Genomic DNA, 25,854 nt, shown 5'->3' on the forward strand with positions numbered 1-25,854 from the left:
ATCCCTGCCTACAAAGGTGATTTGTCTATGTGACCAGCAGTTGTCATATAATAAAAACACATCGTTACTGCTTCACCATCTACGTGCAAAACATCCGCCAGCTTTGAAAAGAAACAATAGACCTTCTGCTATGGAGTCTGTACCAATTTGAGAAGGTAACTTAAGTGAGTGTAACGTTCGGAATAATATAATAAAGTTATACACCTTCAAAACTGAGAAAACAGAAATTGACTACGCTGTTTATAATAGGCAAACAAGTTGTCCTTTTTAAAAATGACTACATAATTAAATGCTACACAATTTGATTATGTAAATATGCGCTAATTGTCAAATACATGTCTATAGGACGCTGTGGTTGCTCATTTCTGACTGGGGGCTAAGTGGGAAAATCCCTTGCATGGTCACTGATAATGCAGCAAATATGTTGTCAAGTATTCAGAAGCTGTGGTTGCGCCGTCTGCCTTGCGTCACCCACACACTCAACCTCATAGTGATGAAGGCTCTGGAGGAACAGCCTGCATTGTCAGACATCCGTTTAAAAGCTAGAAAAATGGTTTCTTTTTTAAAAGCAGTTCAAAAGCTAATGAGACACTGATGGGTGCACAGGCAGCAGTGGCCTGATGGTTAGGGAAGCTGCTTGTAATTGGAAGGTTGCTGGTTTGAATCCCCAACCTATATGGTACCACTGAGGTACTGTATTACATGTGTCAGTGACACATTTGTTTACAAGAACGACAGGAGTGGGTGTAAGATTTTTAATTGACCAGTAAGTAAACTTTGAAGCACTGAACCCTTTTTGCTGAAAAAACGTTACTGGTTGAAAAGCCTCTTTCAGCACATCTATAGCGTTCACACCCTGACGGAATGCATCGCGTTAAGAGGGGCGGTACTTTTATGACACCATAAAGGCATGGGCGTGATTTTCTTCCAACTGGGTTCTAGTGATGGGAAGTTCGGCTCAATTAAGTGATCCGATATTTCGAACTGTCCGTTGTAATGAATCGATTCTAAAACCGATTCTATGATTCACTTTTTTTCCGTCTTTTTTGCGCCTGACCATATGACTCAACGAATCATGGGATCGGGTAATAAATTTTTCTCAAGGTTACGTTATTTGACTGAAAGATAGCGCTGGTGTTCAAGAAATATGTTCAGCTTGACTGTTCACAATAAAAAAAACGATATATAAAAAGCAGAAAGGGTGTCGATGCTGAATAAACACGCGTGTATATATAGTTCTTATTTTCTTTACTTAAACCAAATTCATGTGCATGAGTATCAAGGACTACATCACAGTTAACAACAACTGCAATATTACTAATACAATCACATACACATACAATGAGCATGAGTAAGCTTGCATACGTTGTGTAAACGTCAAAGTTAACAAATATCTTATTATTTGTTATTATTTGTTATTTTATTCCTTTTAACAGCGTAACTGCATTTCCGCAGTAAACTCCGCGAGAGCTCTTGGGATCAGTTCGCGAACCGTTCGTTTGAGTCACCGACCGAGTGTCCGAAAACCCGTAAATTCGATTCGTTCATCGAACAGGTTCTTTTGAGTCACCGAGTGTCCGAAAACCCGTAAGTTCGATTCGTTCATCGAACGGGCTCTCGGGGAGTTGCTGAGAGCGTATATCAATAGACTAATACAGCAACCGGAGTCTTTGACCCACATTTCTGCAGAAAAAAACGTGTAAAAAAATTCGAAGGCATTTGAATTTAAAAGTGTTTTATTTGTCGATTTGTCTTATTGTTTAATTAGATTAGATTAGATTAGATAGTACTTTATTAATCCCTCGGGAAGGTTCCTCCGGGAAATTTAGTAAAATTTAGTATTACTTTATTATGTTAATATAAAAATATAGGCCTATACTTGTGATAATTTGTTTTTAAAATATTTGCAAGCATATTGTGCACGAGTATAAGTGACTGAACCACAGGTATAATAACAATAATATATATAATGATAATAATAATAACATTAGCACGAATAAAATATTAATTTATTACAGGACATATGCCTTGTTTAAGTATGATTTGTTTTTACATTGTTGATTACGTTCAGTTTAGTCATTTTTTGTAGCAATTTTGCTGGAGAAATAGCACACATTTGCACTTTTATTTTAATACAAGAAAAGACATGTGCGACCAATTAGACCCTTGAAATGGACATGACAAAGTAATAATACTGTAAGCAGTAACATACAATAAGCTTAAATAAACGTGTACAAACAGTTGTATAAACGCCAAATGCAGTAAGTGCGTTATTTTAATGATTATATATATCGAACAGGTTTTCGGGTTTCTTGGAGTCAGCGAGATAGAGACCAGGTACTCGGCCGTTCGGGTGTTCTCGGCACCAGATCACGGAAGTCTACGAACGCAAAAGTGACGAATGTGAGTGACGAACATAAGAATAAACCTAAAAGTGATAAGACAAGCGCAGACGGAACATGAAAAATAAATCCGAAATCGCGGGGGGGGGGGGGGGGGGGGCTTTTGGATGTTGAATAGCCAAAGATAAGTTTTAAAAACGTTTTAAAATGATTTTCAAAATCTATTCGTTCAGACTTACGAATCCGCCTGCTCGCCCTTCCTGAGGATGCCCGTCTGTATGGCTCTCTTCTCAGGATGACGTCATGATGCCAGAGCGGGTGCGCCTGCAGTGTGAAGCAGCCGTTGAAACCCCAGCAGCGTAAGTGTCGGACCTCTGGGTTTCCTTCTGGAGGTTTGAGGTCGGGGTAAGTGGGGTGGGGGGGTCCTGTTTCTACATCACAGTGGCTACCTTGGCCCAGAATGGTGCCACCTTACATGCTACCAAGAAAGGGAGGGGTATGGACCCCTCCACGAACCCGCTTGGGGTGGCAAAAGGGTGGAACCAGCTGCACAGGGAAACAAAGGGGTGGGACCAGAAGCACAGGGAGGCTAATGGGTGGGGGAGGCGAAGGGGCAGATCTAGCTGCATAGGGAGGCGAAGGGGCGGATCTAGCTACATAGGGAGGCGAAGGGGCGGATCTAACTGCATAGGGAGGCGAAGGGGCGGATCTAGCTGCATAGGGAGGCGAAGGGGCGGATCTAGCTGCATAGGGAGGCGAAGGGGCGGATCTAGCTGCATAGGGAGGCGAAGGGGCGGATATAGCTGCATAGGGAGGCGAAGGGGCGGATCTAGCTGAATAGGGAGGCGAAGGGGCGGATCTAGCTGCATAGGGAGACGAAGGGGCGGATCTAGCTGCATAGGGAGGCGAAGGGGCGAATCTAGCTGCATAGGGAGGCGAAGGGGCGGATCTAGCTGCATAGGGAGGCGAAGGGGCAGATCTAGCTGCATAGGGACGCGAAGGGGCAGATCTAGCTGCATAAGGACGCGAAGGGGCAGATCTAGTTGCATAAGGAGGTGAAGGGGCAGATCTAGCTGCATAAGGAGGTGAAGGGGCGGGGCCAGATGCACGAAGTAGCAAAGGGAGAGAGGGAGATGCACTAGCAGGTGAAGGGGTGAGCCAGCCACACGGAGCAGTGCTAGTCTCATGGGGAGCCAGACAGCTGCAGCAAGCTTAATGGCCTCAGTGTCTTGGAGTTCCTGTACCAAACTTCCTACCCCTGAATTTTCAGCAAACCCTCAACTGATTCCCCATCTGATTTCTTCATGTGTCATTGTCCTTCATAGTGAGCCTGTCTCTCTCACCCTCTGTCTGTCGTGGTGATCCTGTGTACACGTGCAGCAGGTTTGGGGAGTAACGGGGATATATGCCGATAGAGCAGCTCAGGGGAGTAACGGGGATATATGCCGATAGAGTGGCTCAGCGGAGTAATGGGGATATACACACATGGAGCAGCTCGGGGGAGTAATGGGGATATATACACACGGAGCAGCTCGGGGGAGTAATGGGGATATATACACGGAGCAGCTCGGGGGAGTAATGGGGATATATACACGGAGCAGTTCGGGGGAGTAATGGGGATATATACGCACGGAGCAGCTCTGGGGAGTAATGGGGATATATACACACGGAGCAGCTCGGGGGAGTAATGGGGATATATACACGGAGCAGCTCGGGGGAGTAATGGGGATATATACACACGGAGCGGCTCTGGGGAGTAATGGGGATATATACACACGGAGCGGCTCGGGGGAGTAATGGGGATATATACACATGGAGCGGCTCTGGGTAGTAATGGGGATATATACACACGGAGCGGCTTTGGGGAGTAATGGGGATATATACACACGGAGCAGCTCGGGGGAGTAATGGGGATATATACACACGGAGCGGCTCTGGGGAGTAATGGGGATATATACACACGGAGCAGCTCTGGGGAGTAATGGGGATATATACACATGGAGCGGCTCTGGGTAGTAATGGGGATATATACACACGGAGCGGCTCTGGGGAGTAATGGGGATATATACACACGGAGCAGCTCGGGGGAGTAATGGGGATATATACACACGGAGCGGCTCTGGGGAGTAATGGGGATATATACACACGGAGCAGCTCGGGGGAGTAATGGGGATATATACACACGGAGCGGCTCTGGGGAGTAATGGGGATATATACACACGGAGCAGCTCTGGGGAGTAATGGGGATAGATACACACGGAGCAGCTCGGGGGAGTAATGGGGATATATACACGGAGCAGCTCGGGGGAGTAATGGGGATATATACACACGGAGCGGCTCTGGGGAGTAATGGGGATATATACACACGGAGCGGCTCGGGGGAGTAATGGGGATATATACACATGGAGCGGCTCTGGGTAGTAATGGGGATATATACACACGGAGCGGCTCTGGGGAGTAATGGGGATATATACACACGGAGCAGCTCTGGGGAGTAATGGGGATATATACACACGGAGCAACTCTCCAGTCCTCAGCCGCTCAGCCACACACTGCCTCCACTGTATGTCTCCCCAAGTTGTTTAATGATGATGATGACAAAGGAGATAGCTTCCACTGGTGACATCACATAGCAGTGTTGCTGGCTCTTGGAATGACTAAGCTGTTTGGTGACAATAATGATGATGATTATGAGAATGGTCTCTCCTGCCCCTTGCAGATCATTGGCTGCCAGATTCGTCGGGAGCCGGAGGGATCTACTGAGCGTTATACACGCTGGATAAACTCCCTGAGCCCAGAGCAGCTCCTCACCCAGGTCGGCTCCACGTCTCCTCACTTCCGTCTGCTTGTTCAGCGTCGTACAGTCTCAATAAAAGACTGTGTCTCTTTTTAATCTCAATTGATCCCCTCAATATCTAACAAATAACACAAAAAATTACTTGTTCATTCTCCATTGTTTTGGGGTAGTGATGTACAGTGGTACCTTGGTTCTCGAACTTAATCCGTTACGAACTCCAGATCGAATCCTAAAAAGTACGAGTTCTGATCGAATTTTTCCCATAAGAAATAATGGAAAACCAATTAATTGGTTCTCGGCCCCCCAAAATTACACCTAAATATGTTTTTTTTTTTTTTTTAGCATTTAAACAGAAAATGAACAGGATAAAACAAGAAGAGCATTTTTTTCTTAATGGCTTCCAAAACGATAAAGATCTTATCCCAACATTACCCCTGTCCTGCCCCGATCGTGCGTTCCTTCCGTGTGCCACGCCCCCTCTTTAACCTCGTGTGGGATCCCCATGTGATCAGCTGTTTCTGGTTCTTGTCATTAGTCCGCTGTATTAAGTCCATGTTTCAGTTTGTTTCCCCAGTCCGGTCATTGGGTGCGTTCAACTTGCTTACTGCGCTGGATTAAGAACATAAGAACATAAGAACTATACAAACGAGAGGAGGCAATTCGGCCCATCGAGCTCGCTTGGGGAGAATTTAACTAATAGCTCAGAGTTGTTAAAATCTTATCTAGCTCTGATTTAAAGGAACCCAAAGATTCAACTTGCACTACGTTATCAAGAAGACTATTCCATACTCTGACTACACGCTGTGTAAAGAAGTGCTTCCTTAAATCCAGTTTGAAATGTTCTCCCACTAATTTCCACCTATGGCCACGAGTTCTTGTATTTGAACTAATGCTGAAGTAACTATTCGGTTGAACAGCATCCAAACCTGTTAGAATCTTATAGACCAGGATCATGTCCCCCCTCAGTCTCCTTTGCTTGAGGCTGAACAGATTTAGCTCAAATAACCTTTCCTCGTATGACATTCCTCTAAGACCAGGAATCATTCTTGTTGCCCTACGCTGCACCTTTTCTAAGGCCGCTATGTCCTTTTTAAGATATGGTGACCAAACCTGCACACAATATTCTAGGTGAGGTCTCACCAAGGAATTGTATAATCTTAGCATTACCTCCCTTGACTGAAACTCCACACACCTGGAGATATACCCCAACATCCTATTGGCCTTTTTTATTGCTTCCCCGCACTGGCGAGAATGAGACATGGAAGCACCAACATCCAACCAAGGTCTTTCTCATAATCAGCTACCTTTATTTCAGTAGGTCCCATAAAATACCTGTACTTTATATTTCGGCTCCCTACATGGAGTACCTTACATTTGTCTATGTTAAATTTCATCTGCCAGGTGTCAGCCCAGTCACTAATTAAATTAAGATCCCGCTGTAGCTGCTGAGCCGCTAGTTCAGTATCTGCTACACCACCCACCTTGGTGTCATCTGCAAATTTCACCAATTTACTGTATATATTGGTGTCTATATCATTTATGTAAATTAGGAACAATAGTGGTCCTAAAATTGAACCCTGCGGTACCCCACTATGAACGGAGGCCCACTGTGACATTGAGCCTCTTATAACTACTCGCTGCTTCCTATCCGTTAACCAGTTATCAATCCAGGTCGCTATAGTTCCTAAAATACCTGTCGCTTTGAGTTTAAGTGAGAGCCTCTTGTGGGGAACAACATCAAAAGCCTTTTGGAAATCTAAGTAGATGACATCATAGGCCTTCTTATCATCAACTTCCTGAGTAGCTTCCTCAAAAAACTCCAAGAGATTTGTTAAACAGGATCTACCTCTCCTAAATCCATGCTGGCTATCCCTCAAAATGTTATTTGAGTCCAGGTAATCTACCATTTTCTCTTTGATTATAGCCTCCATAACTTTATCAGTTATACAAGTTAGACTGATTGGCCTATAGTTTGACAAATTACTTCTATCCCCTTTTTTGAAAATGGGCGTTATGTTGGCATGCTTCCAATCAGAAGGTACCACACCTTCAGATAAGGATTTTTGAAACAGTAAAGTTAAGGGTCGGCAAATAATATCCCTCATCTCTTTTAACACTATACAGTAGGTAAGATGCCATCAGGGCCCTGTGATTTATTTATTTTGAGCTTAGCTAGGCTTTGCAAAACATCAGCTTCAGTTATATATATATTAGTTATAGACGATATTGCATTAGTAATAAGAACTGGTAAGTTACTAGTGTCCTCAACAGTGAATACCCGTGCAAAACTATCATTGAACTCATTTACTATGTCAATGTCGTTTTCAATTATAAGACCCTTACTATCCTGCAGATTAGTAATTTCAGCTTTTAGAGCTCTTTTAGAGTTAAAATACTGGAAGAAACTTTTAACGTCATCCTTAGCCTCCAATGCGATCTTCCTTTCGACATTCCTTTTAGCTCATCTAATGTCATTTTTTAATTCCGCCTGTAGATTTAGATACTCTTGCTTTATTTTGTCATCATCAGTTATTTTCCATTTCTGGAACAAAGCCCTTTTCCTCCTTACTTTATACTTTATTTCCCTAGTAAACCACCTAGGTTGCAATTTCCTAGATTTATTCTTGCTGGAAACAGGTATGAAGTCCTCTTGCACTTGCAATAATGTGCTTTTAAAAACTTCCCATGCCTCTTCAACAGTTTTGTTATTTAACTCCATCCAGTTCACAGTTTCTAGTTTTAATCTCATACAATTGAAGTTAGCCTTCCTAACATTATATATTTTTGATTTGGACTTTGCTCTTCGGGCACTAAACTTAACCTCAAATTTAACCATGTTATGATCGCTACTGTCAAGTGGTTCTAAAACGTCTAATTTACCAATCCTGTCCTGGTTATTAGAGAAAACAAGATCAAGAATGGCATCTCCCCTGGTAGGGGTGTTAACAAACTGAGTAAAAAAACAATCCTGTACTAATTCCACCATCTCAAGTTCATTTTCAGAAGAGCCAGCAACAATGTCCCACTGCATCCCCGGTAGATTGAAATCACCCATAACTACCACATCATTTTTATTGCTCATAATCCTAATATCACTGTATAACAATCTGCTTTCCTCGGCAGCTACATTAGGTGCTCTGTAACAAACACCGACAATTAGGCTATTTGAGTTTTTAGCATCTAATTTTACCCATATAGCTTCCGTACTTTTACTTATATCAGTAAGCTCCCTTGCCTGCAAGTTATCCTTCACATATACTGCAACACCACCTCCCTTCTTACCTATACGGTCTTTACGGAACAACGTGTAACCATCCATATTATATTCTTGTCCATCCTTATCACTCAACCACGTTTCAGTTATTGCTATAATATCATAAGAGTCCGATGAGATAAGAGCCTCTAAATCATGAATTTTATTCCTAATACTCCTGGCGTTTAAATACAGACAACAAAGGGTAGGCCTATTACGGTGCCCACTTATAATATGATTTTTTGGGGCTTTCCGTTTTCCCCCAGTTACATACTTAACTAACCTCCCTGACCCCCCAGTCCCTAGTTTAAACATTCCTCAACTACTCTACAAATACGCCTTCCCAGTACACTGGTTCCCCTCCGGCTCAGAAAGCAACGCATTCTGATCCTGACGCAATGCATTACAGTTAGATGCATTGCGACCTCTCACCCGGCTGCACAAACCGTCTCCGTGACGACACACCTTTGCCCTTATTGGCTGAAGAGTTTAGTTACATGCATGACATTTATATCCCAGGCAGTTCCGATGCGTAAAATATCACATAAAGCAGTGAGAACTGGTTTTCAGTTAATTTACCTGGTAAAATAAAGTTTAAATAAATGACATAAATGCTCTAATAGTACACGTAAGTTAGTGGTTTATTTATTGTTAGTTACTGTAATGTTGCGCTGCTTTATTTGGTTAATCGTCCAGTCTGTGAATAAGGCATTCAAATAAGAATTGCATTGTAGTATGACTCATTTCCTGGCGCGTACAATTTATATTAGGTCACTGTTCACGGTTCAACTTCTGATATTCAGATCGAGTTCTAGGTCAAACTGGTTTGTTCGACTTTCAAGAGTTCTAGTGAGTTCGAGAACCGACGTACCACTGTACTTCAAATTACATGTGAAATTTATCCTGCAAGCTTTACTGTCAGTCCCCAGAGCGCTGTGGCCTGTCTGCTCTGCTGGCCGTGCATAAACCCTGGTGTAGCTTAGACAGCCTTACTACTATTCTGTTAGTTGAGGCCTGTCTGCTTTGTTGGCCATGTATACACTCCAGTGTAGTATAGATGGCCTTACTGCTATACTGTTAAGGCCTGTCTGCTTTGTTGGCCGTGCTTACACTCCAGTGTAGTATAGATGGCCTTACTGCTATACTGTTAAGGCCTGTCTGCTTTGTTGGCCGTGCATACACTCCAGTGTAGTATAGATGGCCTTACTCATGTACTGTTTGGCTCAGCTGAATGTAGTTTCATGTGTGTCTCTGCTCTTTTCTCCAGATGTACACCTCCCATGGGCCCACAGTCATCATGCCTACTTGGTTCTGTACCCGGGAATGGTTCCTTAGAGTGGGCCCGTTCAACGAGGGGGGAAAGGTGAAGTCTGTCCTGCTAACATCAAGATCGGCCTGAATGTGATTCCGCTGGGCCATAAGGTTTAGGTTTAGGGTTATGGTTACGTTTAGGGCTATGGTTAATACTAGGGTTTAGGGTTAGGGCAGATGATAGGGTTTAGGGGTAAAGTTAGGCCGCCTCTTCTCACTGCTGAGGCAGAGTCATGCACGTTAACGTTTGCAGGCACTTAATTTTAGTGATGTTCACTCATCCTTCATTTCCATCTGTGATAATTTGCAGCCATCTCACAGGAAATCAGTGCTCAGCATGTTTCTGAGAGGGGTGGATGGCTGGGAGGTGAAGGGGAGATAGAGGTAGGAGGCTGAGAGTGTGGAGGCCTGCTAGAATACTGGTTCAAGACGTGCTGTATGGGAGAGACTGCTAATGTGCTTTGGGGCATTTGTTACGAACATCTTCCTCACCTCTGATGACGGCTGTTTGTTCCAGCTCTAAGGCTCTAAGGCTTCCTGGTCACACCCAGACCCCAGCCCCTATGTCCTGAAAATACACTCCCCATGTTCGCTTAAGCCGGCCCAAGCAAAGACTTGATATAAAAAACAAGCAGGTGTTAACTAAAAACCTGCAACCTACACACACATTACACAGATTAAAAAAACTGACCTCACATCAGTACTACTACCCCTGTCTCTGAAGGTAATTGGACGATCCATTGACGCGTCACTCGTCATGGACACACAGCTGGGTTCTGGTGAGTCTGATCTCTTTCTCTCCATCATTCTAGAATTACAACAGAAATATCAGCAATAATTAATACTCTGCTGTCTCAGCACAGTTAAACAATGTGTTCATCATTAAACCCCAATAATTCCATCTTTTTAACTGAGCTACAGTCTGCACACTTATTCAAACAGGAGACTCGCCTCATACGTCAGGAATGACGCTGACATAAGGAGTCCCAATCACAGCTCACTGACTCAGCTGGGTCTTAAAGCCTGTAGAGTTCACTGACTCAAAGCTCTGCTGCTCTTATGCTACACATTACACAGTCCTTTTTACTCTTCTCTCACTGAATGATTTCTCTAAACTGTTCTTAACTCACGTGCAAGAAATGACTGCAGAAAACTATAGTAAATCTTTACTTTCATACAGTACAACTACGTTTCTTCTGAGTGAACTGCTCTCAAACTGTAGCTATATAACAAATGCACAGTAAAAATGGTACTAGTAATGAGCAATTACTTTTAGTTGGTAGTATGCTGAAATTATAGACAAGAGCAAAACAAAGTTTAGCGCATGTGCAACATAGCGTGTTTCCATGTTTGCGCATTAACTCAGAGTATGCCATTCTGATAGGTATGCTGAAATGTCAGAACACCTGGCGATCCGTGACACATACACATGCACATCATTTACAGTTGAGTGTTGAATCTCCTCTTTTATTAATGTTTGCTTCTATTACACTGCTGTGTATGGAATATTATTGTAGACACAAGATAAAAGATTGATGCCCTGGAGCACAGATGGCATGATGGTAGATTTCCAAACTGTTACCGAGTTCCATTGAGAAAGTACCTGTAACCAGGAACCCCAAGACAGATGACACCTGCACATGAATAGGTATAGCATGGTTGCACTATGTGTGTCTTTCTTGATTTTGGAATAACTGGTCACAAAGCTCTATTAACATGGCTCTTATCAAGTGATACCTGTTTACCAATTAATCATCATAATGAATATATTTTACTGTAGGATATTTAAATAATTGTGAATATTGGCTGCAGGTGATTTGGACTATCTGTCTAATAAATATACCATTAACTTCTATCAAATATCTTATATCTTTGTATGCAAGAAATTGCCTTCTACCTATTTGCTATAGACTATTCTATGGGGCCACCTTTGTTGATTGAGAGCGAAGCAGCATCTTCCTGACATGTATAGTGAAAGAGCATGAGAACAAGAGCTGGGACATTGCAGGGTATTGATTTTCCACAAGAATCCACCTTTTGAGTTCAATATTAAGGAACCCACCGTGAAAGAGGTCCAGGATGCTGTTAGAACTGTCAGAACAAGCTCAGTACCAGGCCACAGCAGAATGCCACACAATGTTTATAAGAGGAAGCTCTCGCACTTTATGGGGAATTATCAGTGTATGATGTTTTCATGAAAACTAGTGTAGGTGCTTTAAAGTGAAAATTATCTTCCGACAGTTTTATTTAAATGAGTTAAGTAAGTAACTAAGTAGATTGTATTTATAGAGTACATTTAAACACAGCTCATGCTGACCAAAGTGCTGTACACAGGATACAATGGTGCTTCATTGTTTCTGAACCCTTTAGAATTTTCTATATTTCTGCATAAATGTGACCTAAAACATCATCAGATTTTCACACAAGTCGTAAAAGTAGATAACAAGAACCCAATTAAATGAACACGACATAAATATAATTTATATTTTATTTTTTGAGGAAATTTATAGAGTGGCAAAAGTATGTGAACTTTTGCTTTCAGACCCTCTTGTGCAGCAGTAACTATAAACAACTAAACGTTTCCGGTACCTGTTGATCAGTCCTTCACATCGGATTGTAGGAATTTTAGCCCATTCCTCCATACAGAACAACTTCAACTCTGGGATGTTGGTGGGTTTTCCTCAAACACAAACTGCTCAGGCAACATTTTTAGTGGATTATGGTCAGAATTTTGACTTGGCCATTCCAAACCTTCTTTGACTTGGCCATTCCAAAGGTTCTTATGCTAGAATGCAGTGCTTTCCTTTCTCCAAGCATAATAATTCTCATTTAAACCAAAAAGTTATAGATTGATTTCTGTTTTGATATTTTGAGTTCTATTTCTATATGATCTCATCTATCCACAAAATCGTTCCAGTTGCTTTCTGGTTTGTCCATGTGATCTTTAGCAAAATGTAGACTGGCACAAAAAAAACTACATTTCTTCAGCAATTCACCTATTTTAGGTGAATGCTGACACAAATTGTACATTTTGTAAATTGGGCTTTGATTCTGTTTCTCATCATTTCTAATGTTATACATGTCAAATATTTAGGCTGGATATTTAATTTTTAAGTTTTTTTTTTTGAGGTGAAAATCAAGCTAAGCAAAGACATCTCCTTCGGTATGATATCGGTGTGGAAATGACATGGGTAATAATAAGAAGCTTTGTTCCTTGGTAAATCTTAATGCTTTACTGCCACCTTGTGGTCTGTCTTTAGTATACACATAACACACACAAGAGCTTAAACATATGATTAGAATGGAATAAGAACAATAACAATACAATATATGAAATACAATTTACAACATACACGAGTAATGAGAGATAGAGAGAGAAAATGTGGACATGCATAAGTCAAAGTATTTTACCGTGCAAATTCCTGAAAACACCAAGTGGCTTTTTTATGCATTTATACACAATATTATAATAACATTAACTCTCAGATGCTCAGTTATTTTTAATTTACTTCAATTTACTCAGCCTACAGGTTTGACATCAATTAGCAAGAAGTGAAATGTAACAGGACAGACAAATGGTTTATTGAATCTCAGGTAAGAAAAACACTAGTTTTTTATACTGTAACTGTTTTTCTAACTTATTTTATAATTGTTTTTAGAAATTTTGTTTTAGGTCTTCAAATAAATGTTTCTTTCGTGATCTAAAGAGATTAATAATAATAATAATAATAATGACAAATATTGACAAAATTGACAGGTTTGCAGATACCAGGTTTGTGGTGTAGCAGATACTGAACTAGCGGCTCAGCAGCTACAGCGGGATCTTAATTTAATTAGTGACTGGGCTGACACCTGGCAGATGAAATTTAACATAGACAAATGTAAGGTACTCCATGTAGGGAGCAGAAATATAAAGTACAGGTATTTTATGGGACCTACTGAAATAAAGGTAGCTGATTATGAGAAAGACCTTGGTTGGATGTTGGTGCTTCCATGTCTCATTCTCGCCAGTGTGGGGAAGCAATAAAAAAGGCCAATAGGATGTTGGGGTATATCTCCAGGTGTGTGGAGTTTAAGTCAAGGGAGGTAATGCTAAGATTATACAATTCCTTGGTGAGACCTCACCTAGAATATTGTGTACAGGTTTGGTCACCATATCTTAAAAAGGACATTGCGGCCTTAGAAAAGGTGCAGCGTAGGGCCACAAGAATGATTCCTGGTCTTAGAGGAATGTCATACGAGGAAAGGTTATTTGAGCTAAATCTGTTCAGCCTCAAGCAAAGGAGACTGAGGGGGGACATGATCCTGGTCTATAAGATTCTAACAGGTTTGGATGCTGTTCAACCGAATAGTTACTTCAGCATTAGTTCAAATACAAGAACTCGTGGCCATAGGTGGAAATTAGCGGGAGAACATTTCAAACTGGATTTAAGGAAGCACTTCTTTACACAGCATGTAGTCAGAGTATGGAATAGTCTTCTTGATAACGTAGTGCAAGCTGAATCTTTGGGTTCCTTTAAATCAGAGCTAGATAAGATTTTAACAACTCTGAGCTATTAGTTAAGTTCTCCCCAAGCGAGCTCGATGGGCCGAATGGCCTCCTCTCGTTTGTATAGTTCTTATGTTCTTAAATATTTTAATGAATGTTACTACACAATAATAATAATAAAATGAGTATTATTATTGTTAATCTTAAGTACTACATTTCTTCTTTCTGTTATAAATAAAAACGACATGGGAAAAGTCCTAAAAACTCTTAATCAGTAACCAGAATAAAAGAATAATGTACAAGAGAGATGGAGGGTGAGGCGCCTTTAAGACTTTCCGTACGGAAGTTAATAAATCCTCACCAAAGAGTAAGCATCTGTCGTGCCCTTTCCTAAGTGTTCTTATCGACACCCCATGGCAACAACAAACTCCACCTGAACTAGTGCAGAGCCTCACCTACAAATAAAATGCAAACAAGATATAGTCTCTTCAAAAAGTTCAAACTCAGGATGCAAATGAAATGCAAACAAGACAGAGAGTTTATTCTTCCTGCTGCAGATTGCAGGACTGAGTTATCATCTACAGTAAGCAAGAACACTATTCGTCATAGGTCATGAATATTCATCATAATATAGAAAGGGGGCGTGCCCAGACTCCTACATTTCCTTATTAGGTACAAAGAGCTTCAGCAGCTTCTTCTCTATAACCTTCTGCGTGTGACATTGATATGAACAGTGAAAGAATTCTTCAAAGAAAAGACAGGCTCATGTTTTTTTCCTTTTTTAATGCTTAGCCTACAATTTAGCCATTTAGGAAGTGTGTGTGGGTGACTGTTGTCTCTCACACAGCAAGAAATGCCTACACACACTGTATGTATGAAATGTATACACCAAAAATCATTACACTCTCACTTTATTAGTCAGGAAGATTCTACCTGGATTGCAGTCGTCTGTCTTTCAGGATACAGTACATTAGGATGTAGGACGTATTCAAGTGCAATATTCCGTTCATTAAAAATACAATATAATGCACAGTAATAGCAAAAAACAATAGACATTATTTTAATTTAATTTAATTTATTTTATTTGAGCTTATTTATTACACTCTGGAATTTTGATTCTTACCTCAGTAACTAATGACTCAATTAAGCCCTAACAGCTGAATTCCGAGTTCTAAAACTTTACAACTGGAACTGTTTCCAAACAATTAACTAAAAAAATAAAAAATAAAAAAAAGTCTTATATGAAGTTATATAGAATTATAATTTTGCCTCTCTACACAACCATGGCAGATCTGAAATGAGCCCATTCTGATTGAAGTGCACACTTTCCGCTTTAATCCCAGATTACAAAAGAAAGAAATTGTCACGCCTCCCGTGGGCGTGACAGGACAGGTGTAGCTCTTTCATCCGTGGATGACGGCTTAGTTAAAAGGGGAGAACACACGCATTGCCAGTGCGAAGTATTAAGCCGATGAAAAGAAGCTATACCGAGCGATTACTAGTCTTTCGTCTCCCCGATCTCCCGTACCTGTCCCAGTTACCTGTTTCTGTTCCTTCCTTCCACAGCCCCGCTCCCGCTCTTGACTTACCTGTTCCATCCAGTCCGACTCCCTGTGTCCTGCCCTCCGTGTGTTCCGCCGTCCTGTGCTTATCCGTCGGATTGACTCCCTGGCTTCTGACCTTCCTGCCTGCCCATCGACTACGATCCCTGCTCAACGCTCTTTGGTTTTGTTTGCTTCGGCTTGCCCCAAGGGAAGCTCTCGGGCTGCGCGTCTCCGCTCCCCTGCCGGGGACGGCAGCGCTTCCCATAGCGGAGTGCACGGAAAGCTTCGTCTGTGTATTATCGCTTGCCCTATTAAACTTCGGCATTTCTCGCATTTCTGGGTCCTCGCTTCTCTCCGCCTGTCTCGTTACAGAATACTTCGCCTACAAAATGGACCCAGCGAGAAACCTGGAAACCCGGATAAGCGCTGTCGAGCAACTCCTCGCTGCACAAGTCTCGCTTCCGGCTTCCCCACCGCGCGTCACTGCACCTCCGATCGCTATGCCGGAAAGATATGACGGTGATCCCGATCAGTGTAGAGGCTTTCTTATGCAGGTGGGCTTTTATGTTGAAGAACACCCTGAGATGTTCTCCAACCCCGGGGCGGAAGTGAGATTCACTGTCTCCTTGTTAACTGGGCGAGCCCGTGAATGGGCTACGGTGCTGTGGACAGATGATAGTCCCATCCTGCATTCGGTCCGCGAGTTTCATCAGGCACTGCTGGAAGTGTTCGACCATCCGGCCGTTGCACGACGGCCTGGATGGTGTCTCCTAGAGTGCCATCAGGGAAATCGAACTGCGGCTGATTTCTCTTTGGAATTTCGCACAATAGCAGCTGCTCTTCGCTGGCCTGACGACTGTCTGCAAGTCATCTTCCTGCGCGCCCTCAACCCTGACCTGCAAGACGAACTATCCGCCCGAGGAGAATCACCGTCTTTTGACGAACTCGTTCGTCAGGCAGTGAGGCTGGACAACAACGTAAGAGATCGTAGGCGCCGGAGAACCCCAGCAGACCCAGAACGAGCGGTCACTGCAGCCCCTGAACCTATGCAAGTGGATCGGTCCCCACTTACCTCCGCTGAACGCAGGAGAAGAACACAGGGCGGACTGTGCCTATACTGTGGGGATACTGGGCACATTCTTTCTGCCTGTCCCATCAGACCCCAGCATGAAGAAAGGCCCCTGAGGGTAGGTGTCTCCTCTTTCCCACTCTCAGCAATCACTCAATTCTCTGTACCCGTCACCTTGAGCTGTGGGGGGGAGAGGTATAAGGTACGGGCTCTCGTGGATAGTGGGGCAGCGGGGAATTTCCTGGATGGGGACCTAGCTAGACGATTACACATTCCTCTGCGGAGCTTAACCTACCTGATCACTATTCATAGAGTCACCGGTGAACGCATGGTAGAAGGGACTATACGTCATCGTACTCACCCTTTCCTGATGCGAGTTGGTGTTTTCCATACCGAAGCTATAGAAATGTTTGTGCTTGATCGAACCAAAGATCCCCTAATTCTCGGCCTCCCTTGGTTACGCCGGCATAACCCCCGTCTGAACCGGAGAGATAGAAGCTTGGTCTGATGGATGCCTATGCGAGTGTTTGTCCCTCCCTTGTAAAGCCACAGGGGTGGAAAGTCCCGAGCCTGAGAATCTGGAGGTTGTCCCTCAGGACTATCACGAGTACTTGGATGTCTTCAGCAAAGAGAGGGCTTTCCGCCTTCCCCCACATCGCGACAGTGACTGCTCCATCGATCTGCTGGAAGGAGCTACTTTGCCTCGAGGTAGATTGTACCCTGTTTCCCTACAGGAACAAGAATCTCTGGACCTCTACATACAAGAGGGAGTGAAACAGGGTATCATTCAACCATCAACCTCACCGGTCACAGCAGGATTCTTCTTCATCAAGAAGAAGGATGGGGGCCTGCGACCGGTGGTGGACTACAGGGCTTTAAACGCTATAACTGTAAAGAGAAGAGAGCCTCTTCCCCTAATTCCTTCCGCTTTAGAGCAACTGAGAGAGGCCGTTATCTTCACTAAATTGGACTTGCGGAGTGCTTATAATCTTGTTCGTATCAAGGAGGGGGATGAATGGAAGACGTCCTTTATCACCAGTAGGGGGCAGTATGAGTATCGGGTGATGCCGTACGGGTTGGCTAACAGTCCGTCTATATTCCAGTCATTTATGAATCAGGTGTTCCATGACATGATTGATAAATGTGTTGTTGTGTACATAGATGACATACTGATTTATTCTCCTTCGGAGAAGATGCATGTTCAGCACGTGAGACAGGTCCTACAACGGCTTCGTGAGCATCATCTGTATGTTAAAGGTGAAAAATGTGAGTTCCATCAAACACAGGTTAAGTTTCTAGGATATGTGCTCCGACCCAGAGAGGTAGCCATGGATGAACAAAAGACCTCGGCCATCATGAACTGGCCACAACCACGGACCCTGAAGGAACTGCAAAGGTTCCTAGGTTTTGCCAACTTTTATCGCGGGTTCATCCGAAACTTCAGCCAGAAGGCGGCCCCTCTCACCTCCCTCACCAGTGGGAAACCTACCCGGATCGTTTGGACGCCAGTGGAGGTACGCACGTTCGAATGCCTGAAAGAGGCCTTTTGTTCAGCTCCTGTGCTCAAACAGCCACGTCCAGAACTGCCTTTTGAGGTCGAGGTGGACGCTTCAGAGGCTGGTGTGGGAGCAGTCCTGATACAACTCGACCCACAGACAGGGAGGCGTCACCCGTGTGCGTACTTCTCCCGTAAGCTGACGGCCGCAGAGCGCAATTACGAGGTGGGTGAACGCGAGCTCCTGGCGATTAAACTAGCCCTTGAAGAATGGCGACACTGGCTAGAGGGTGCTAAACACCCGTTCTTGGTGCTAACGGATCACAGAAACTTAGAGTACCTGCAATCAGCTAAACGGCTGTCTGCACGTCAAGCTCGCTGGGCTCAGTATTTCTCCCGTTTTGTCTTCCGGGTGAGTTACCTCCCGGGTAAGAAAAACCTCAAAGCCGATGCCCTGTCACGCCAATTCGACCCCCCGGAGAGCAAAGATCAGGCATCGCCGGTTCTCAGTCCTTCCTGCTTTGTCTCCTCAATTACCCGGGGCTTGGAAGAGTCTATCCGAGCAGACAATGAGAACCGAGCAATCCCGTCCGGATGTCCTCCTGGTAGGTGTTACGTCTCACGCTCCTATCGTCCAGACCTGTTGCAATGGGTTCATGCCCAACCAGGGACGGGGCATCCGGGAATTGCTGCCACTCAACGACTGGTAGAGCGTCGATACTGGTGGCCCAGCTGGCGCAAGGAGGTCCAAGCCTTTGTGGAGAGCTGCCTGGATTGTGCCCAATGTAAGTCCCTCAACCAACGTCCTGCCGGACTCCTTCATCCTCTACCCATCCCAACCAGACCCTGGTCCCATGTGGCAATGGATTTCATTACAGACCTCCCTCGTTCGTCTGGTAAGACCATAATTCTAACGATCGTGGATCGGTTCTCTAAAACGTGTCGCCTGGTTGCCCTTCCGAAATTACCCTCGGCGGTAGAACTCTCGGAAGTACTCCTTCAGGAACTGTTCAGAATCACAGGTATCCCTGAGGACATAGTGTCGGACCGAGGTCCTCAGTTTGCTTCCAGGGTTTTCAGAGAGTTCTGCAACAAATTGAATATCACCCTTAGTTTGTCCACGGCTTATCACCCGCAGTCCAACGGACTGGCCGAACACACCAACCGAGAGGTGGCCAAAGCCCTGAGACTGCTGGTCCGCAAGGACCCCACCAAATGGTCCCAACATCTAGTCTGGACGGAGTATTCCTTAAACTCTCGGGTCAGTCCAGTAACCCACCTCACTCCATTCCAGTGTGTTCTAGGGTTCCAGCCGCCTCTGTTCCCCTGGGACGCTCCAGCAAGTATAGTACCCAGGGTGGAAACCTGGTTCCAGGAAAGCAGACACGCCTGGAGAACCATACAACAGGCACTACAGCCCCAGGCCGAACGGACCAAGGCCCAAGCCAACAAACATCGTCGCCCAGGATTTCCCTATCAAGTGGGACAGAGGGTATGGTTGTCGACCCGGAACCTTAGGATACCAGGCTGCCGTAAATTTATTGCCAGATACATCGGGCCCTTCCGGATACTGCAGAGTGTCGGGCCCGTCACTGTTAAACTACAGTTACCCCGGGTATATCGGATATCTCCCACCTTTCACGTCTCCTTGTTGAAGCCTGTGAAGTACAGCCGCCTACAACCACCGGTTCCGGCCGATGAGGATCCTCTACCCGTTCCGACCACCTCCGACGCCTCCGTTGTGAGCTCCATCCTGGACTCCCGTCGCAGAAAAGGTCGCCTACAGTACCTGGTTGACTGGGAGGGTACGGGACCCGACGAACGTAGCTGGGTACAAGCAGCCGAGGTTACGGATCCGGCCCTGGCAACGTTGTTTCACCAAGCTCATCCCTCCAAGCCGGCGCCTAGACCGCGTGGGCGTCCTTGCAAGCGTCGTCGGCCTCTGGGAGGCGGCCGTCAAGGGGGGGGGCTCTGTCACGCCTCCCGTGGGCATGACAGGACAGGTGTAGCTCTTTCATCCGTGGATGATGGCTTAGTTAAAAGGGGAGAACACACGCATTGCCAGTGCGAAGTATTAAGCCGATGAAAAGAAGCTATACCGAGTGATTACTAGTCTTCCGTCTCCCCGATCTCCCGTACCTGTCCCAGTTACCTGTTTCTGTTCCTTCCTTCCACAGCCCCGCTCCCGCTCTTGACTTACCTGTTCCATCCAGTCCGACTCCCTGTGTCCTGCCCTCCATGTGTTCCGCCGTCCTGTGCTTATCCGTCGGATTGACTCCCTGGCTTCTGACCTTCCTGCCTGCCCATCGACTACGATCCCTGCTCAACGCTCTTTGGTTTTGTTTGCTTCGGCTTGCCCCAAGGGAAGCTCTCGGGCTGCGCGTCTCCGCTCCCCTGCCGGGGACGGCAGCGCTTCCCATAGCGGAGTGCACGGAAAGCTTCGCCTGTGTATTATCGCTTGCCCTATTAAACTTTGGCATTTCTCGCATTTCTGGGTCCTCGCTTCTCTCCACCTGTCTCGTTACAGAAATATTGCATAGACTTTTTTTACATCGTCCCCCTTTTTCACTGGGAAAAAAAACTGTTATTTAATACTTGGATTGAAAAAAGATTTTTTTTTGCTGTGTAAGAGACAACCACCACCCACACACACTTCCTAAATGGCTAAATTGTTGGCTAAGCATTAAAAAATAAAAAACAAACCAAAAAAAAAAAAAAAAACGTTTTCTCTTAGTAAAGCAGTAATGTAATTGTTTAATCCGTGCAGCTCTAAGAGAGATTGCCTCTAAGCTTCGGATCACTTTTGGAATAATTTTTTTGGTGATTTTTGACTTTTCAAAAGTTATAAAGCTGAGAAACCAGAATAAAACAGTCCAAGTCCTCAGGCTTCTACTGTCTGGAACATTATTAAGAAGGAAAGAAATGACGAGCTTAGTAACTATTAAAGGGACTTTAACTATAAAAGCCAAGGAAGATCTCCAAAGCAGCGATCTCGAGCTTCTTTTAGGAGAACATCCAAGGGCGAAAGTGTTTTCCTTTTCCAGGATATTATTAGCGTAACAGGGTCCAGTTAATAACGGAGGACCCGAACGTGAGAATGATCATTTACCTTTGAATACACAGAGGAGCACTGACGAGAAACAAAAGAAAGCATCCGAAAGCAGCAGGAAGTCCAAAAATAAATCAGGCTGTGACCCTATAACATACAGGAAGTAAAACCATAAGTTCAGCAAGTTTTGGAAAGACCAGGTTCCGGTTATATTTCTAAATAAATCTTCGAAGAACATCGTTGTTTCAGTTCTAGAGACAGGTTTGGGGTTTGTTTGGAATTGTTTATCAGAAATGAGCAAACAGCCCCGTGTCCCAAATAATGAGTTTTTAGCTCACCCTGATGAGCTCACTGCCATAAAGGTTTTCCTGAATCCACCACCCGGACCCAGGTAAACTCTTTCATGACAAGAATTAAAAACTCCTCCCAGACTAACTGTATTCACACTGCTCCTGTAAAGCATTTCTGCAATGTGCTTCATTTTATACTTTTGCCACAGGATCGTTGATTCCTTAACACTTGTAAAACTTTTTAAATCTGTGTATGTAAAAATCCGTAAGAATGGCAGAATTGTATGTACGTATGTGACAGCATGGATATATTTCTGTACTAACTAATAAACTACACTGTGGATGCATACGCTCTAGAAACAGTTCTCCTTAAGACAGTTTTGCTTTGATGTCCATTGCAGAAGTGAAGCCTGAAGTGAAGTTCCAAACAGTTCTACGTGCTATTTTTAACTGTAACCTGAGTCGCAACATCCAATGAAAGTGCTTCCAACATGCTTGATTTAGGTAGAAAATCTTCACATTGAAAAGGTTCTTAGTTCCTGTAGTAATCTATACGAGCGCTGAAGGCCCAGCTGACATAACTTTTTTCAAATGTACAGAATAAGGACAAAAAAAGTCCAGAAAAACACACTCAGTAAGATGTCACTCAAATAATCACTCTTTACAGCCATGTTGAGCAGAAAAGCTCAGATCACACAACATTTTGAACCTTAACAGCGAAACACAACATCAGGTTCTACTCTTGTGGAGTTCTCAGTAAAACATAAACATGTTTGTGCACAATTCAGGTTTTTTTTTTTTGCTCAGATGTTGACGAGTCTCATTCTTAGTCATGTGACCCATATCTGTCTGATACGACTGTCCTCAAATCACCAATGTCTCATCTTTCCACTGAACATAGTCATTGTCCTTCATTGTTGTTTTCATCGACACTGTTTGCAATTGCGGCGTGAGACCTCTTGCAATTCCTCCTGGAGTTCCAGCCATGTCTGATGAGACACTTGGATGGAACGGTGTCGTGAGACAGTGAGACAATTGTGCGCTTTATATATTGTGTGTTTTCTCTCCTTTCCTTTAGTTCTGTGTTTGAACAGTTGATAACATAGCTTCCTGTTTGTAGGAGGACGGACGCCGTATGTCAGCTCTGCTGATTTAGCATATCACGTGTTCTGCATTTATAAAGACTCTCTGAGACGCTTCTGCACTCGTCCTTCAGCGATCATCACGTTGCTCTTCTACGTCCGCTTCCATCATGAAGCTCCATGAAGCTCTGCTTCTCCTCCTGCTTCCACTCTCGGCCTGCTGGGCTGAAGTGGTGGAGGATTTTACTCAGAGGTGTCCAGGTTTCTTCGCTACGCCGAATGATGTCGTTTCTCCTCCTACGAGGTTTAATGGGGATCGATATAAACAGATCTGTCAAACTCAAAATGGTGAACGCTTTTTTGCAACATTTTATGACACAGCGAACAGGATCCCTGTTTACTCAGCATATAAGTTTAATGGACTTGGGAATTGTCAAAAATGTAGAAAATCTGGAAAATGGTTTATTGAACCTCAGGTAAGAGAAAATTGCTGTATCTTATAACTTATTTTTAAATTATTTTATTACTTAAGTAACATTTCATAATTACTTATTTGAAATATATAACATCATATCTTCATGACCTATTTCATCATAGCTTAACTTCTTTACTGACATACAAATGCTTCTCTGTAACATTCCATTTTTCAACATTATGTATGTATTTATAACCTTATCTTCACACGGACTGAAAAATCTGAAAAGGTTCGGACACTTGAATAGTCCCCACAAAGAAAGGGTTCATTTTTTTTTTTGTTAAATAAAAATAAGTGAAAACTAAAAGAAGTTATGGTTGGGTTTTGGTGCAGCATAGAGTTAATTAGCTGCGTTAATTAGTCAATGGAAGGACCTCAGAAGGATAGCCAAACCAATGTGTGTGTGTGTCTTCCCCTATAGCTGGACGAGCCAGTGCCGGAAAACATCGACATGGCAAAAGAGTCTACAGTGAGGAGTGAGAATCGTGGACATAACCAGGCTCTGCATAAGGATTACAAAAAAAGGGGGTATGATAGAGGGCACCTGGCTCCAGTTTGCCATCAAAACCTCCCCCGCTGTGTATTGGCCACCTTCACACTGACCAACGCTGCTCCACAGTTGCCCGAATTCAACAAAGATTGGTACCACAACGTAGAGAAAAAGGTGTCTGAAATACTGAGCAGCACTTGCATTCCTTCAAATTTGCGTGCGTATGTAGTAACTGGAGTTGTGCCCGGTCGTGAAGAAATAAATAACAGAGTACGAATTCCCAGTCACTTCTGGACAGCATTTTGCTGCCTTGATAACAATAACAGAGCTATAAGATCAAGTGCATTTCTTGCAGAATATCAGCAAGAAACATGGCCACAGATGAGCGTGCAGGATCTAGAGAGAAGGTTAACAACATTGTATAATAACCTCAATACCAACATCCCTTTCACTTTGTTTGGTGGAGGATGCTATACAGTACAAAACATACAGGAAACAAAAGGAAAAAGGCGTAAATATTCGTTTGAACAAAAAAGTGAAAAGAGGAGAAAATCTATAAAAACTGTTTGAAAGTCGGAACGCTTAATGATTTCAAGTTATGTCCTGTCCTACATTTTTTTCCAATTTATACAAATATACGAATAGAAATAATATACGAATCAGAAATCAGTAATGTGTTGATTTCCTTATTTTTAATGCTCATATTATAAGTTGTTTTCTTTTTGCTGTTGTCGTTGCTAAATTCGAATCAGATTGTTTTATCATCACTGAACTGCAGTGTGATTTTCTCCAGGATTCCTTTTCTTCTGTTAAAAAAGATCAATAAAGAACATCAAATAAAAAAGTGTCTCCTCTTTTTTTCAGAACAGCTGTGAAGGGTTAATCATTTAAGAATGCAACTAATAATTTTATAATTATATGGCCTCTAACCCAATGAAGAAAATAGACATGGGAACCGATACTAGGATGAGGTGATCTCATCAGTGATGGGAAAAATCAGGAACTGACAGCAAGGGAACAGGTCAAGATGACCTTGTACCAGACAGTAAGAGAACAGGAACCCATCATATAGCTGACACTTATTTTTACTCTTTTCTGGGAACATGCACACATACTAACTAGAGCAAAAGCCAAAATCTGTTGTAGTCACGTAGATGGAAAAGTACCGAAAAGGGGGGGGGGCACACCCCAAAAGGCCTATAAAGACCTAGAGCCGACCCCTATGGTTCGAGCATCTTCTTGTACATGCTGAATGTATGTCGGATGTTTGCTCCCAGATTGCATGCAAACTGTTAGAGAATAAACTGGTGACTTGCAACTACTCCTCGACTGTGCAGTGAATCTCTTCTCATCAACGGACCCGGAGTTCTGACTCCAACAGCTGAAAACAAAAATCACGAGGTGTTATTTAAAAGTCAGTGATTTATTGCCATCCTGAGTTTAAATAAAAAGCTGCAATTGAAGATTATGAAAAGGTGATTTGGCTGCAAATCTTGTGCCTGGGGAGCGCATTCACCTGGCGAACCTCCGCTCCCTTCCAAACAAAGTGGACAAGCTGCTGCTTCTTAACCGGACCAACAAGGACTTTGCACGTTCTCTATTCCCTTTGCTTCACTGAAACTTAGCTCAGTGAACACACCCCTGATGCTGCCTTAAACCTGCCGGGCTTCCGCCTCCATCGCGCGGACCGCGTAACGGAGCTCTCGGGGAAATAAAAAGGAGGCGGAGTCTGCTTCTACATTATGGTTGGTGTGCTGATGTCACGGTGTTACAGAAATTCTGCAGGCAAACCTGGAAACGTTTTTCATTGACTGCAAACCGTTTTATTCACCGCGGGAGTTTTCTTCCTTCATTCTGGTCAGAGTTTACATTCCTCTACTGGCCAAAACGAACGACGCGCTGTGCACGCTGGATCACCACCCTGGAAAGAAAATATCCCGATTCCCTTTTTATTGTCCCTGGTGATTTTAACAGAGCGAAACTAAACCACGAACTTCCTAAATACAGACAGCATATCGACTGCCCCACGAGGGACAACATCACACTGGACCACTGATACACCATTTTAAAAGATGCCTATCGCTCTGTTCCCTGGGCAGCTTTGGGACATTCTGATCACTGTCTGGTCCATCTTATTCCAGTTTACAGGCAACAACTTGAACGTGCCA

At 43.7% G+C, this 25,854-nt stretch overlaps 2 protein-coding genes across 3 annotated transcripts in view; one reads left to right on the top strand and one right to left on the bottom strand.

Moving 5' to 3' along the window:
- LOC111853633 (uncharacterized) overlaps window positions 1-16,137 on the bottom strand; it is a 41,579-nt gene extending 25,442 nt beyond the window's left edge. Inside the window, exon 1 of the mRNA XM_072711794.1 lies at window positions 15,782-16,137. The gene's annotated coding sequence lies outside the window, so the exon portion shown is untranslated. The remainder of the gene's footprint in view (window positions 1-15,781) is intronic.
- Window positions 1,567-24,355, top strand: LOC140590812 (endonuclease domain-containing 1 protein-like). 2 transcript variants are annotated; one of them, XM_072711799.1, is made up of 8 exons: window positions 1,567-1,587; window positions 2,300-2,403; window positions 2,637-2,701; window positions 5,062-5,157; window positions 9,660-12,920; window positions 13,227-13,297; window positions 22,760-23,197; window positions 23,618-24,355. In XM_072711799.1, the coding sequence occupies exons 7-8, from the start codon at window positions 22,892-22,894 to the stop codon at window positions 24,254-24,256; spliced, it is 945 nt and encodes a 314-aa protein (XP_072567900.1). In that variant the 5' UTR covers window positions 1,567-1,587; window positions 2,300-2,403; window positions 2,637-2,701; window positions 5,062-5,157; window positions 9,660-12,920; window positions 13,227-13,297; window positions 22,760-22,891; the 3' UTR covers window positions 24,257-24,355. The 2 variants fall into 2 exon arrangements, with proteins under 2 accessions (XP_072567900.1, XP_072567901.1); XM_072711800.1 differs by having other exon boundaries at window positions 9,660-12,894.
- Window positions 24,356-25,854: the final 1,499 nt, after the last annotated feature.

Source organism: Paramormyrops kingsleyae, chromosome 5 (genome assembly GCF_048594095.1).
Source record: "Paramormyrops kingsleyae isolate MSU_618 chromosome 5, PKINGS_0.4, whole genome shotgun sequence".
NCBI classification, from domain to species: domain Eukaryota; kingdom Metazoa; phylum Chordata; class Actinopteri; order Osteoglossiformes; family Mormyridae; genus Paramormyrops; species Paramormyrops kingsleyae.

Excerpts from the sequence above, each read along its gene's own strand:
- LOC140590812 (XM_072711799.1), top strand. The coding sequence starts at position 22,892 with ATGAAGCTCCATGAAGCTCTGCTTCTCCTCCTGCTTCCACTCTCGGCC. Across the intron at positions 23,198-23,617 it reads AATGGTTTATTGAACCTCAG|CTGGACGAGCCAGTGCCGGA; the intron begins GTAAGAGAAAAT and ends CTTCCCCTATAG.